Here is a 14,067-nt window from a genome sequence, read left to right on the forward strand (position 1 = left end):
AAAAAAAAAAAAAAAAAAAAAAAAAAAAAAAGGACAAGGCAGGTAAATAAGAAGGCAAGGAATTCTTAAAATTAGGTCACTTACCTGTATGAACATGAAGTTTATAAGAAAATTAGATTTTATAATTAGCTAAATATTCCAGTAGCAAAGGAAACCAGTACTAGATATAGTATTATTAATGTTCTAGAGTAAGAGAGTTAAATCAGATTATTCCATAAAAACAGTCCTGTTTTTTCTTGTTACTTTTCAGTGTTCCTATTAAATATTTTTTAAAAGAAACAAACTCATTCTGTAGCCTTTTGTTTTGAGAGCTCCAAGATCTTATGAATAGTGGCAACCTATAAATATACAAGTGGGTTGAGGGACTTTCGCTTCTAAAATGAATTCCTTTTAAATATACATCAAGACCTCATGCATACGGTTGAGAACCATTTTATCTGTCTGTTTAAACTTGAAGATTTCTTCTTGTTTATTCCTATTTAATATATTTTGTCGATTGGCAAACTACATTTTTTTTTTCTTTTAAGAAAGTACAAACTTCAGCAGAGCTTAGGTCTGGATTAACAGTGGACTTAAATCTGTGGGTTTTAAATTCATGGTGTTTTATTATATGCATTGAAAAAGTATGTAAGGGAGTAGCTTTTCAGAGTGGGAAATGGCATGGCTTATCTGACCTAAGTGCCTTTATGTTTCTTTTTATAGGTAATGCTGAAATCAGGCACAAACATACTCTACTGGAGAACTACAGGCATCCTGATGGGTTCTAAGGCAGTCAAGCCTGTGCTGGTAAAAAATATCACAATTGAAGGTACTTCACAGCAGCCTCTTTTAGTAGTCACCAGTCACATCTTATAGTTGTTAAAATATTTATTAAAGTGTTAGTTTGGCTGGCTCAATGATTTATAGGACAGAAATTAATATGTTATGCAATCATATAGGTCTGGAGACCCTGCTTGTACTCCCAAGAAATCGAATGTTGTTTTCTTTTCTTCTTGAACGCTTGAACTAAATTATTTAATCATTGCAAAAAGAAGTAAACATGATAGTTTTATGTGTCTCTAAACAAAAGAAACATTTCTGTGTTAAGACCGTGTTATTCGTTCGAATAAAGTCTATTGTGCCTGACATTGAGCTACGCAGGGAACTGATGACCTGGTCACTGCTGTATGCATAAAAAGAATAGTAAACACCTTGACCTGACTCTTTCCTAAACCTTTCATGCTTCTCTGTGCCAACTGGGCAATTTCTGGCCCAGGAGAGTAGCCGATAAACACTGTCATGGTTCATTCTCAATTAGGGGTATTTTTAATTAAAGCAGTGATTCTCCTTTATTAAACTTTGGCTTACATTTTAATATGTTCAAAGTGGGCTTGTTCTTGTGAACAATGTGTTAACTTGTTAGTCATAAGGATATCTGCTGGCAAAGGCTGGAATTACAAACCAGAGGAGAAGTCAAGCCATTCCTAGGTCTTACCTGTGATTTAATAAGCAGTGGAGAAAAAGGGAACGAGCTACCATAAGGATCAGATAATTATAGGCCTATAGAATCAGTGGGAACCTTAGGGTTTATCTCATTTTTGAGTTAGTGTAGTTGTCTTTTGACAGCTCAGTTAATGCAATTATTATACCTCTATCAAATCTTCATCTCTTTATTTGTTTGCTGACTTTATTGTGCAGTTCCTTGCACACAGTAAATGCTTTCTTAGTGCTGGATGAATAAGATAAAAGATTTGGGCTGAGCTTAAACACTACAAAGCAGCTGTTTCCAAAGTTTAGTGCTGACATATATATGTTAAAGTAATTGCCTGTAAATATTACTGTTAATAGTTCTTTCTCACTCTGGGTAGAAGCAGGATTAGGTGCTGATTTGTTTGTTGGTATTGGGTCCTCCCTCCCATGCTCTGTTTTTCATTACCACACAGGGGTGGCGTACACATCAGAATGTTTTCCTTGCAAGCCAGGCACATTCAGCAACAAACCAGGTTCATTCAACTGCCAGGTGTGTCCCAGAAACACCTATTCTGCGAAAGGAGCCAAAGAATGCATAAGGTGTAAAGAGGACTCTCAATTTTCAGGTAGCACTAGTTTATACTCTGCTTTTTTCTTTCTAAATGTATGTTGGTCAAGTGTACATTTATAATCCAGAAGTCACCCATAAAGTATGACAGCAGTGGTGGCCAACACCGAATGCTGAAGTGAATTGATATTGAATGGATAAAATATGACATCTTATCCCTTTCTGCATGACTTTCCCCTTTATAGGTCTATGATTTGTTTTTCTGTTCCACACCCCACAGGTAACTGCTGTGGATATGTTTATACTAATCCAAAAATTTTTATATTTTACGTGATTTTGGTGTAGAGACATACGTAGAAACTTTTAATTTGTTCCAAATTTCCAGTGTAGAGTGAAAATGGAAGAAATCTAATGTCTTCTGGGAAAAACTGTGATATATTACTCCATGTGTATCATAGAAACACTTATTGCTCTAGGGAAAATAAAAATGCAGGTGTTTATTTTCTTTAGACCTAGGTAATTCTACATAAATTGCTCTGGCAAGTTTATTTATACTTTTTAGTTTGCTTTTTCTGTTTTTCTTTTTGCCTTTTCTTAGAGTTGCAAAGGAATTGACCTATTTCTGAAACGCTTTTTTTTTTTTTTTTTTTTTTGCAAGAGGAAGGATCCAGTGAGTGTACGGAGCGCCCTCCCTGTACCACAAAAGACTATTTCCAGATCCATACTCCATGTGATGAAGAAGGAAAGGTACCAGCAGTGTTGCATCAACTCCATCCCATATTTATGCAACCCTCTTTCCAATTTGAGCACACTCTAATTTGTTCATGAGAGAGATTTATGACATATATATGTAAGTTAAAGAGGAAATTTAAGAGTTTAGGTTTTGATGTCTGCCTTCCTGGCTTTGAATTTCAAATATACCATTAAGTCCTGTGAGCAACTTATTTGATGTCTCTAGGCCTCAATTTTTTTTATTTGTATAATAGGGATGATATAAAGCACCTGCTTTATAAAGCTACTGTGAGAACATTGAGATATTTAATGTAAAGTTTCTAGCCCAGTGCCTGGCACATAGTGCTCTGTGAATTACTGCCATTTTTAACAGTTGTATTTTTTCCAGAAGTAATAGTATGAGAAAGAGCACAGCCATAAAATGTGTAGTGTGACTCGCAGGATGGAAAGTTCTTATAACTTCTCTTTAATTATTTGGTTACTCAGTAGGTTTTGTCAATAAAAACTATGCCGCTGTGGGCTATTCCGTTATGGCAGATTACTGTGTAATTGCATTGAGAAAATGCAAAGTAAGTGCCATATAAACAGCACATAGCCAAGAGGGAAAATGCACACATGAGCTCTGCAGTTGACCTGCTGTCCTCTTGATTAAAGAATTAGCCTATAACCAGCCTGTGTCAGTGAGAGGAAACAGATCAAAGTGGCTGCTGTGGAGCGTTGCTTCTTTATGTTTGCATCTTTGAAATAATGACATTTATTTTCTTGACTTAGTTTGGAAAGCACATATAGATGTCAGGTAATTTATTACTTTTCTTCTTTTATTTTTGCATCTCTAACCTAGATTGTTTTTATTGATTGATTTTATTTTGCATCTCTAATCTAGATTGTTGTATTTATATAATCTTACCTTAGGTCCTTAAGTTTTTTTTAAGGAATATTATTTTGAATGCTTAACAGCAAGTACATTCTAGTTTAAATTAGTGGCAAATTAGTGCAGTGATTAGTAGTACAACTATTACTTCCAGTAAGAACAGCAACTCAAACTAACAGCTGTTAACTGGCAAGGAGTTGTAAATAAGGTCCTGATATTCCTATCAAAATGCCAAGTAAGGGCTATTTTTAAAAAATATATATATGTAGAGAGGTACCATTAAGGTGAATTGAAAAGAAATTTGGATTATATTTGTTTAGGTAAACTTTTCTAAGCTAAACTTGCCTTATTAATAAGTAAGGCAAAAGTAAATTTAGTTTATTTTATGTAATAGTTCAACATTACTGAGGCTTAAAGGAATGGGATCTAATGTAAAATAGGATCTTGTCTTATCTACAATGAAAATATACAAAAGCTATATTTTTATTATGTTAATTACATCCATGAGTATAATGGCAGTAAGTAGTGTGACAAAATCTGTTTGACCTGGGCCTAATGATGTAAGACCATATATTAAGTGTGTAATACGCAGAATATACACAAATGCATAAACACATGTATGTACATGGGTGTATGCACGGGCCTGCAGTGTACACACCTACACACAAATTATGTTTTTCTGTGTGGCTGAGTGAAATTTGAACATGTTCTTGGTATAGAAGAAAACAGTGTGGTAGCACGTTATAAACTCAGTGATTTTTTTTTTTTAATGTGACTTAAGACATTTCAAGATAAATGTTTCTAGCTTCAGAAATAGGGCAATTGGGACTTAGTGAAATAATATATAATGAGGAAGTTTAGATTGCATATGTGAATTTGAGATTTTTTTGGGTAGTATTTTCATTTGTTCTGGTTTCATCTTTTAAATTGGCATTTTAGCAGGGTGACATGACATGTGCCTGTAGTCTCAGCTACTTAAGAGGCTGAAGCATGAGGACTGCTTGAGGCCAGGAATTTGAGGCTGCAGTGTGCTATGACGGCACCTGTGAATAGCCACTGTACTCTAGCCTGGGTAGTGTAACAAGACCACCTTGTCTCTTTAAATAAATACATTCTGGTGATTTGCCAATGGTTTAATAATGTTTCTCAGGTTGTTCAATGACTGTTTTGGTTCTTTCTGTCCTGTTATGTTCTCATTGATCTTATTTTGCCCTACTTGGAGATGATCAAGTTGATTGACAAGGAAATCAGCTATTGAGGCATATAAATTACAAACACTACCATCGATATGACATAGGAGTGTTCAAGTTTTCTGTATTTATTTTGAATCTTAGTTTAAAATAGATTGCTTAGATTTCTTTCTGCCAGTAGGGGAAGTTTTTCAGGAAAATTTTAATTGGTAATCAAAATTATTCTAGTCCTAATTAAGAGACTCTTACAAACATGAAAAATGTGGAACGGCTTGCTCATTCATACTTTTAGTAAATCTTTACTGAGCACTGGTTATTTACAGATTATTGGGTAAGGAAGGCAGAAGTAAGGATAGAAGAAGGATGTAAATGTCTCCATAGATGTAGAGCAGTGGCTGTGAAACATTAGTGCTCATCAGTCTCACCTGGAAAGCCCTGTACAGATTTTCTAATTTAGTAGGTCTGGAGGAAGGCCTGAAAATTTGCATTTCCAGAAAGGTCCTAGGTAATTCTGATTCTCCTGGTCGAGGATCTCAGCACTGAGAGAACCACTGGTCTAGACTCTTGAGGAAGAGATAAACAGTCAATCAAAGAAAATGAATTAGTATTTCCAATTTGGATTAATTCTACTGCAGAGAAATTTGAATTTTGAGAGGTTCTTACCCAGTCTTGGAAGGCCTTAGGCCTGTGTTAAAACCTGGGCAAGGCATGGAAGGAAAGCATTTTTGATAGAGGGAGTGGGATGATGAAGACCTAACGTGGGAGGGAGCATGGTGTATTTGAAGAACTAAAAGGATGTGTGAGTAGAGTATAGGTGTATGGGCAAGGGTTTGCTTCAGATGCAACTAATGACTTAAGCTAATGCTAGAACAGGCATGGGGTCATATTAAAAATTTTGTCCTATATCCTAAGAGCATTAGAAATCACTGTAAGGTTTTTGGTATCAGAGTGCTGCAACATGATTAGATTTACACTTTATATAGATCCTCTTGGCAGTGTTTTATAAACAAGATTAGAAGGGGACTAGAGAGAATGTGAATGAACACTTAGAAGTCTCATAATGCTCCTCTCCAGGTGAGAGGAGAAGGAAATGAATGATGGCAAAGGGAATAGACATGAGAGTATGGGTTAGAGAAATAGGAAGTAAAGTTCACAAAATGTGATGGTTGATAAGAAGGAGGTGGAGGGAAGGATTAAAGGTGGGTTGGTAGAGGTACTGTTTGGTTAGAGAGAAGGTCTGGAGGCAAGGAAGAAAGGTCCATGAATACAGTTTTGACCATGTTGTGAACTGGGGCAAGAGGAGATGTTGGAAGTGCTGTTATGTACATCAGTCTGGAGCTCAGTAGAGTATCTGGGCTAGTTATATGAATCTGAGAATTATAGTAAATAGCTGGCAATTAAAGCCTTGAGGTTGGATGGAGTTTGCAGGGAGATCATAGAGTGAGCTTAGAACTGAGCTAATGCTAGGAGAGGTGAATAGGGATGGTGCCTGAGGAAAATGGCTGGAGAAGTGGAAGAAACAAATACTGTCATAGGGTATTTGTTGAGGTTGGAGTGGTTAAGAAGGCTGATGCTCCTGAATAGTCAACCTAGATGAGGGCTGAAAAGTATCCATTGGATTTGGCACTGTTGAATTAAATGGTGGCTTTAAAGAGCCATTTTAAAACATGAAAACCAGGTTGAATTGGGTGAAGAGATACAAAGATTTAAATCCTCTAATATATACAGTAAGGCATTCTTTCACCAACTATTTGTGGGACCTACTTCATATGAAGTTATGTAAAGTCCTGTATAGATGCAGAGAAGTAAAGAAATGTGGAGAATTACTTCGTGTTTTTGGCCTGTGGTTAGGTTATGAAAGTCTCAAGGAGACACACATTTTTAAATGACATTATTCCCTCTGGTTAAATAAATGAGGTTTCATAAGTGTGGCTTACTTGAATTAAAGCTTAGTATATGTAAAACAGAGATGTATAACATAGATAAATTAAAGAATATTCACTTCCCAGTAAGCATTCACTACAAAATTATCTTAAGTAGTGAGTTGAAATTTTTATGTATGCTTTGTTTAAAAAAATTGCTTAGTGCCCACTTCTTACATAAAATGAGATGAACTCATATAGGTACACACAAGCACATATACAGATTCGGTGTTTGAGGTCTGAACTCAAAAGAATATTGATCAGTGATTTTACCAATAAATGTAGTCCCCTAGAAGATGGGGTCTTTCCCTGTTCAGTGCCATGAAACAAATACATGAAACTGAAAGTGAATGTCAAGCAATGCAGCCTTTATTTGAGGGTCATGGGATTGAGAAGTGGGAGCATGGCTCACAAATCAACTTCTCTATTAGTGAGGGGTGAGGGGGTTAAAATATAGGATTTCTCTAATGAAGGGGTTGGACATGAACAGCGAGGGGAGGAATATTCATGTGTTTTCCAGAAATGGGCACTAAACTTCCTGGAATGGGAGTACTGCCTTCCTTTTTGTTCTTTTATGGCTTCTTTTGGTCATTGTCAGGGCAATTGTCATGGTACTGGTGGGAGTGTCACTTAGTATGGAAATAAAATTATGAGATTATCATGAAACCTGAGATCCTTTTAAGTCATTTGGTTGTCTATCTTGGTTCTAACCAGTCTCAGCTGGTTTGGTTACAAAGGGAACTTTTTATCACAGGCATCCTGTTTCTCAAAGATAAGCACAGTTAGGGCAGGGTGGAAATTCAGCTATGTTATATAGGCATTACACCAGGTAACAGTCACACTGGGCATGAGTTAATCAAGAGAAGATATGTTTTAATGTTAGCAGGATATGTGATGCAGCATCTCATGATCTTCTTATGGATAAGATAAAGAATTGTGGACTAAATGATATGGTTAAGTGAATATATGATTAATTTAATCATATATAAAATGTTCGATTTGATAAATGAATACTAACTTGGAGTATAGTATTGTATATTTGCCATAGGAATATAAATATAGCAAATCATTTATACATATTGTAACTCATACAAAGAAGAATATAAGTCAGGTGAGTTATTTTCAAGATTTTATTTAAAAATCATTAACTTCATAAAGATATTAAGAATATGTATATCAATTTGTGAATCAGTAATGAGAAGAATGATAAGATTCAGAAAAACTCCAGTGTGCTTGAACAATGAGCTCAAATTAGTAAAATCAAAATATATTTATGTGAAAGAAACTCTCAGATATAAAAGCATCAAGAAAAGAGAAAATAATTACTTGCAAAGAAGATTTCCAGGGAAATCCAAGCTTTAAAAGACCTAGCTCACCAAATAAAAAATGCAACAGCTATTTAAAGTGGGGAAAATCCTTCCCCTGCACGAATACAATGAATAATTTTCAATTCAGCTGTTCATGATTAAAAAACAGCAAGTTTCTCATTTGTTTATCATATCTACAAAGGTTGTCTCCTATCCACTACAAAAGGGGGTAGGGAGAAGGTTATTTTTTGTTTGGGAGTTAGCAAACAGAAAAGACTTAAGATTATATTTTTATTACACCCAGGCATACTAACCTGTGTGGTGCTTCTCTACCCGCCTGTGCTGCCAACCCCCGCCTCCCATTGTGGGACATGATTCACATGTTTCCTTTTAATGGGTGCTTGGGGATGATTATAAACTCTCTAGTAATGAATTAAAAAAAATATGTTTCAGAAATTGGATGGCAGCCCTGACTCAAAACCAGTGTAAAGTTGAGGAAGGGAGAGGGGAGGAAGCAGGAGCCTGTTGACTCATTTACTGGGAAGTCAATATAAAGCAAATTATTTTAAGACGTTCTCTTGCTGGGTAATGCTAATGTTCTTGGCTCAATTTGATTTCCTTCTCGGGCAAGCTCTTTCCGGTGTTGCAAGATGCTCACTGTCATTTCCAACAAGCCACTATTATCCTCACAGCTCTTGATACTGCAACACCGACCAAAGCTTCAGAAAAGACTCTGACTGGCTTTGCCTGAATCATGAGCCCATAGCCAACCAATCATTCTCTCCAGAAGTGTTTGATACTCTGTTTGGATGTCTTAGTTCACCTGCAAATTCCTGTGGCTGGGGAGGCCAAACTGTATAATTCCCAGTTCCTTTCAGCATCACACAAATCATTTCCCAAAGAGAAAAAGATGGTTAAGTTGCCAGCATAAAAAGAGAATGATTTTGCACAGGTTCATAGAAAACATATACTCTTAAATACCATAAATAGGTCTGGCAAGATTGTCTTGATATGCTGAGAATTTCCATGGAAATTTTCACATCCTTCTTGATATTTACATGGTGATTATAGATTCAAAGATCGCTTTATTGCAAATACTTGACTGTTTCCCCTCACCAGATCCTCAGCTTCTTGTAGACAGACACTTGTTCTTATTCATTAAAAAATATATATCTCTAAGCCTAGTATAGTACCTAGCATGTAGAAGGTAGTGAAACATCTTTTGCATTAGTGAGAATTAGTAAATGTATGAGTGATTATCACATTTTGAGTGCTGTGTTCTGTTTTTGGCATAAGGCTTGAGAAAATTTTGACAAAAGGGAAAGAATCTAGATGCCAGAGGCCAGGATATTTTGTATGAAATATGATTGAAATATTGGAAATATTTTTTTCAGACAGAAGGAAAGATGGCAAAGGATGGAAAAATCATGATCCTCTTTGTAATGTTTCCTACTTGTCTTACAGAGATTTGATCTCTTTCCTTTGGGAACTCCTGGCATTTTGTGTTTCTCTTGGAGAGGGTGATGGTGAGACAGTAATTATAGTGACAGTCACATTAGTGTTAATACCACAAGCAGCTATCATCTGCATATTTGTGAACATACTCTCTCTTCATATGTGCATGTGTGAGTACACATATATATATATGTGTATACATATTCAAACATTGCCTTTAATTTCTTTCAACATCTATGTAATTTAGACATTCCTTTACCCATTTTTCAGATAAAAAGACTGAGGCTTAATGAATTTAGTAACTTCGCTATGGTCATAGCTAGTCATAGCTAGTGTTATGTCTGGAATTCTAACTCAAATAGTCTGTTTCCAAATCTAGTGCTTTGTATCCCCTTCATGTTTTTTATTTTTAACTTTATAGTAGCTGTGAACCTGTCTTATCACTTTTATGCTATAACCTTTTTCAGAGCAGTTTGCCTTATTAATACTTAAATCTTCCATAGTACTTTGTCCTAAGCATAGTAATTACTCAGTAAGAATTGCCTTAATAAGGTATTTTAAGTATTTAAAGAGAAATTTTCGAAAGGAAGAAATATACTTTTCTGTGTTATTCCATAAGGTAAATTTTTGGCTACTCAGGTGAACTTAAAGAAGGTAAATTCCAGTGGGATGTAGTGATATTCTTACAAACAGAGCTGCCCAATATTGGAATAGCATGTTTTTCAAATAGGGAATTTCCTGCTGAGTCTCAAAGAGTGCCTGGTAGGAAGGATGTTTTAAAAGGGAGCCTTCTTAGAAGGAGGCATTAGGCTCTACAACTTCTTCAATTCTGAAGAGTTAAACTCTGGATTACAGAGAATTTGCTAGTGGCTTGATATTTGATTGTCTTATATTCTACTTGCCTTTCAATGATCTTCAGTGTTACAAATTATTCCAAATGCTCAATGTCTGTAACACAGTACTTCTGAATTATATAGCAGGACAAAGATGTAGGAGATATTAAAAATAGGGTATAAAGGGATTCAGTTTTTAGATCTGACTTCCTGTGCCCAGGTTTTAAGCAAGTCAAATATACTTAGAGCCTGTGTTTCTTAATTAGGAAGGTAGGAGAACATGGCATTTCTCAGAGACTAGGGATTTCTGAATTTGTTTAAAATAAATTTTTTCTAATAGTCAGTTTTTAACAATCTTTTTTAAAAAGCAGCTTTATTGAGATATAGTTATCATACCATATCATTCATTCATTCAATGAGCATAATTTACTGTGTTTAGTGTAGTCAACACAATTTAATTTTAGAATATTTTCTTACTTAAAGCCCTGAACTGCCAGTAAAATGTTAAATGTCCTTGGTGTCTTCCATATGAAGGCAGAAGATAGTCAAAGCTGTTAAGTATTTAGAAAGGGGATATATAGTCTGTTCTCACATTGCTATACAGAAGTACCTGAGACCAGATAACTTATAAAGAAAAGACATTTAATTGGTTCAGTGCCTAGTGATTCTACAGGCTATACAGGAAGCATGGCTGAGGAGACCTCAGGAAACTTACAATCATGGTAGGAGGTGAAGCAGGCACGTATTACATGGCCAGAGCAGGAGGAAGAGACAGAAGGGGGAGGTGCCATACACTTTTGAATCAGATCTCATGAGAACTCACTATTACAAGAACAACAAGGGGGAAATCTGCCCCCATGATCTAACCACTTCCCACCAGGCCTTACCTCCAACATCAGGGATTACAATTCAACATGAGACTTGGGTGAGGACAGGAATCCAAGCCATATCAGAGGGGAAGGAGGTAAACACATGGGAAAAAAGAAAAGCAGCAAAGCTGTCATTAAAAAGGAAGATAGGTGAATGCTGGTATGTATTTGGACAGGCTGATGACCTACTTAGCACAACTGTACATGTTGAGGATGACTTTGAAAAAGGAGTCAGATACAAGTTGGCAGCATGGTGTGGGTAATTTCAAGAGAGACAAATGATGAGTGCCCAGTGGCTTGCAACTGGAAAAGATCAAGGTTTGAGAGAGGCTGGGAGATAAGAAATTGCCTGCTTGACTGAGACTATCTGAGCCAGAACATCACAGAGCACAAGGCAGTTAGGTTAGGGTCAGTTGGTAGACCTTTTAGAAACACATGTAATTTGCTCTGATAAGTCCAGCCAATCTATAAAGACTTAGTGCATTTGCGAAGTGACAACTGAAGTAAGAAATCAGACAACCATGGTCAAAGCCAGTCTCAAAATTCACCTAAATTTTAGCCCTCCAAGTTTTGGATTTTGTTTTTATATGAGAATCAGCTTCCAACTGATACCTCTCTGTGTTTTTTAAAATGTGTTTTTTTCATGCTCTGTGTGAATACAGACACTGTATCTCTTTTGCAATCTTAATAATAACCTGGTAAATTTTGCTGTGTTAGGGTTTTGGTTTTATAAGATGTTTCATAATTTTATCTCAACTTGCAAAAGTATGAATTATTTGTTTTTCAACTGTACTGGGAGCCCTCTGCTTCTAAGTATCATTAATATTAGTTATTATCTTTACCCAGTCAGCCAGACTTGAAAGCATCTTTCTCCATTAGAAAGAGGGGCAGAGAATCAATCTGCCAAGTGAAACAAGAGGCTTTGTAAACAAAACTTTTACTATAGAACATTTGAAACTTGATTTCTACATTTTTAAGTATTTTCAAGTGGTGTACACTTTTTAATTTTTAAAAGTTAGTTTTCATGTATTGAAAGTCATGTGGTTAGCTGACTTCTCAAAATATATTTGCATGTTTTATTAGTTTTACCAAACTGACTCTCACTGATTGGTGTTACTTTACCATTTACTAGTTATGTTTGACTTTTGGGCAAATTAAGAGCTCTAATCTTGAGTGTTTTCTCATTTATAAACTTGAGGATAGTAATATGTACCTCTCCAAGTGATTGAGAAAATTACATGGTACAGAGTGTCAGCACTGCCCCCTACTCCCATGTAGGAACCAGCTACTCTCAACAATGCAGTAGCTCATAAGTAACACAATCTATTTGTATTAATATTGAAATAAATCAGCAAATTAGTGAATTAAGTAGGATTTGAAATTTGTTTTCTATGCTTGTTAAACCAGAATTTTAAGAAGATAATCCCCCAGTATGACGATGTTTCATTTGTTTAGGTTCTCTGAATTTTATATTGCTTTCTTTAAGGGGAGTGGAGAGCCCCTATGGATATAGTATCTAATTAATTTTTCCAATTATGTAGGAATCCCCAGTAGTAGAAGCCATTATTTTACAGATGGTAAGAAAGGCAGGTGTGTGAAGTGGCTGGTTAAAATGTATCATAATGCAAGTTGTAAAATGAATGTGGAAAAAGAGAGTTGTAAAAAGCAAAAATGTTATAATTCTTTTGAGAGAGCCTTTAAATCGTTTTCTTAAGCATCCTTCTTGAGATAAGTTAATCTGCTCTTCCATAAGAATACTTGAGAATAAAATTGAGTAGCCTAAAGGAGCTACTATATATGATTTTCTACTAACTGGAAATAGCTTAGAGAATTGCCTTTACAGGGAGCCAGGTGATCAGGCTTGGCTGGTCCCACCCCTACAAAAAAACAGCAATCAGAAACTCTGGATTGAGAGTTTTACAGCAAGCACAGCTGAACCTGGGGCGGTCCAGCTCTGTGGGGCAGGGGCGCCCGCCATTACCGAGGCACTCCATCACTATGGAGGTAGTCCGCCATTGCTAAGGCAGCCTGTCATTGCCAAGGCAACCCGCCATTGCTGAGGCTGCCTGCCGTTGCCAATGCAGCCCGCCATTGCCAAGGCAATGTGCCATTACAGAGAGAGTCTGCCAATACAGAGGTGGGCCGCCATTGCTGAGGCAGTTCTAACTACACCCATATAAACAAGACTGCAGGGAAGTTCACACTGCAGCTGGGCAGAGCCCACAGCAGCTCAGCAAAGCCTCTGCAGGCAGACAGTGACTAGGCTGCCTCCTTGCTGGGCAGGGCAGCCTTGAAAAAAAAAGGCAGCAGCACAACGGAAAGTCATAAATAAAGCCCTAATTCCCTGGCACAGAGCACCTGGGAACAAAAAGTGGTTTATGAGTTCTGCTGCAGCAGACCTAAATGTACCTGCCCAGCAGCTCTGAATGAACAATGGGGCTCACAGCTCAGCACTTGAGCTTCTATAAAGGACAGACTGTCTCCTCAAGCAGCTCCCTGACCCCTGTATTTCCAAAGAGTCACCTCGTAAAGGCGAGATCAGACTGACATTTGGCGGGTATCCTTCTGGGACAAAGATAGCAGAAGAAGAAACTGGTAGCAAGCTTTACTGTTCTGCAGCTGCTGCAGGTGATCCCCAGGGAAGCAGGGCCTGGAGTGGACCTCAGCAGTCCTACAGCAGAGGGGCCAGACTTTTAGAAGGAAAACTAAGAAACAGAAATAACTTCATCATCAACAAACAGAATGTCCACTCAGAGACCCAATCTGAAAGCTAGCAGCTACAAAGACGACAGGTAGATAATTCCATAAAGATGGGAAGAAATCAGCGCAAAAGGGATGAAAACACCCGAAACCAGAACACCTCTCCTCATA

The 14,067-nt window shown here is 36.8% G+C and overlaps 1 protein-coding gene across 3 annotated transcripts in view; it reads left to right on the plus strand.

Moving 5' to 3' along the window:
• ELAPOR2 (endosome-lysosome associated apoptosis and autophagy regulator family member 2) overlaps window positions 1-14,067 on the plus strand; it is a 182,591-nt gene that overhangs the window by 111,705 nt on the left and 56,819 nt on the right. For all 3 annotated transcript variants that reach the window (XM_017523083.2, XM_017523082.2, XM_037736531.1), the window contains 3 exons: window positions 703-808; window positions 1,923-2,075; window positions 2,676-2,764. In XM_017523083.2, coding sequence (XP_017378572.1) covers window positions 703-808; window positions 1,923-2,075; window positions 2,676-2,764 — 348 coding nt within the window. The remainder of the gene's footprint in view (window positions 1-702; window positions 809-1,922; window positions 2,076-2,675; window positions 2,765-14,067) is intronic.

Source organism: Cebus imitator, unplaced genomic scaffold (genome assembly GCF_001604975.1).
Source record: "Cebus imitator isolate Cc_AM_T3 unplaced genomic scaffold, Cebus_imitator-1.0 Scaffold26, whole genome shotgun sequence".
NCBI classification, from domain to species: domain Eukaryota; kingdom Metazoa; phylum Chordata; class Mammalia; order Primates; family Cebidae; genus Cebus; species Cebus imitator.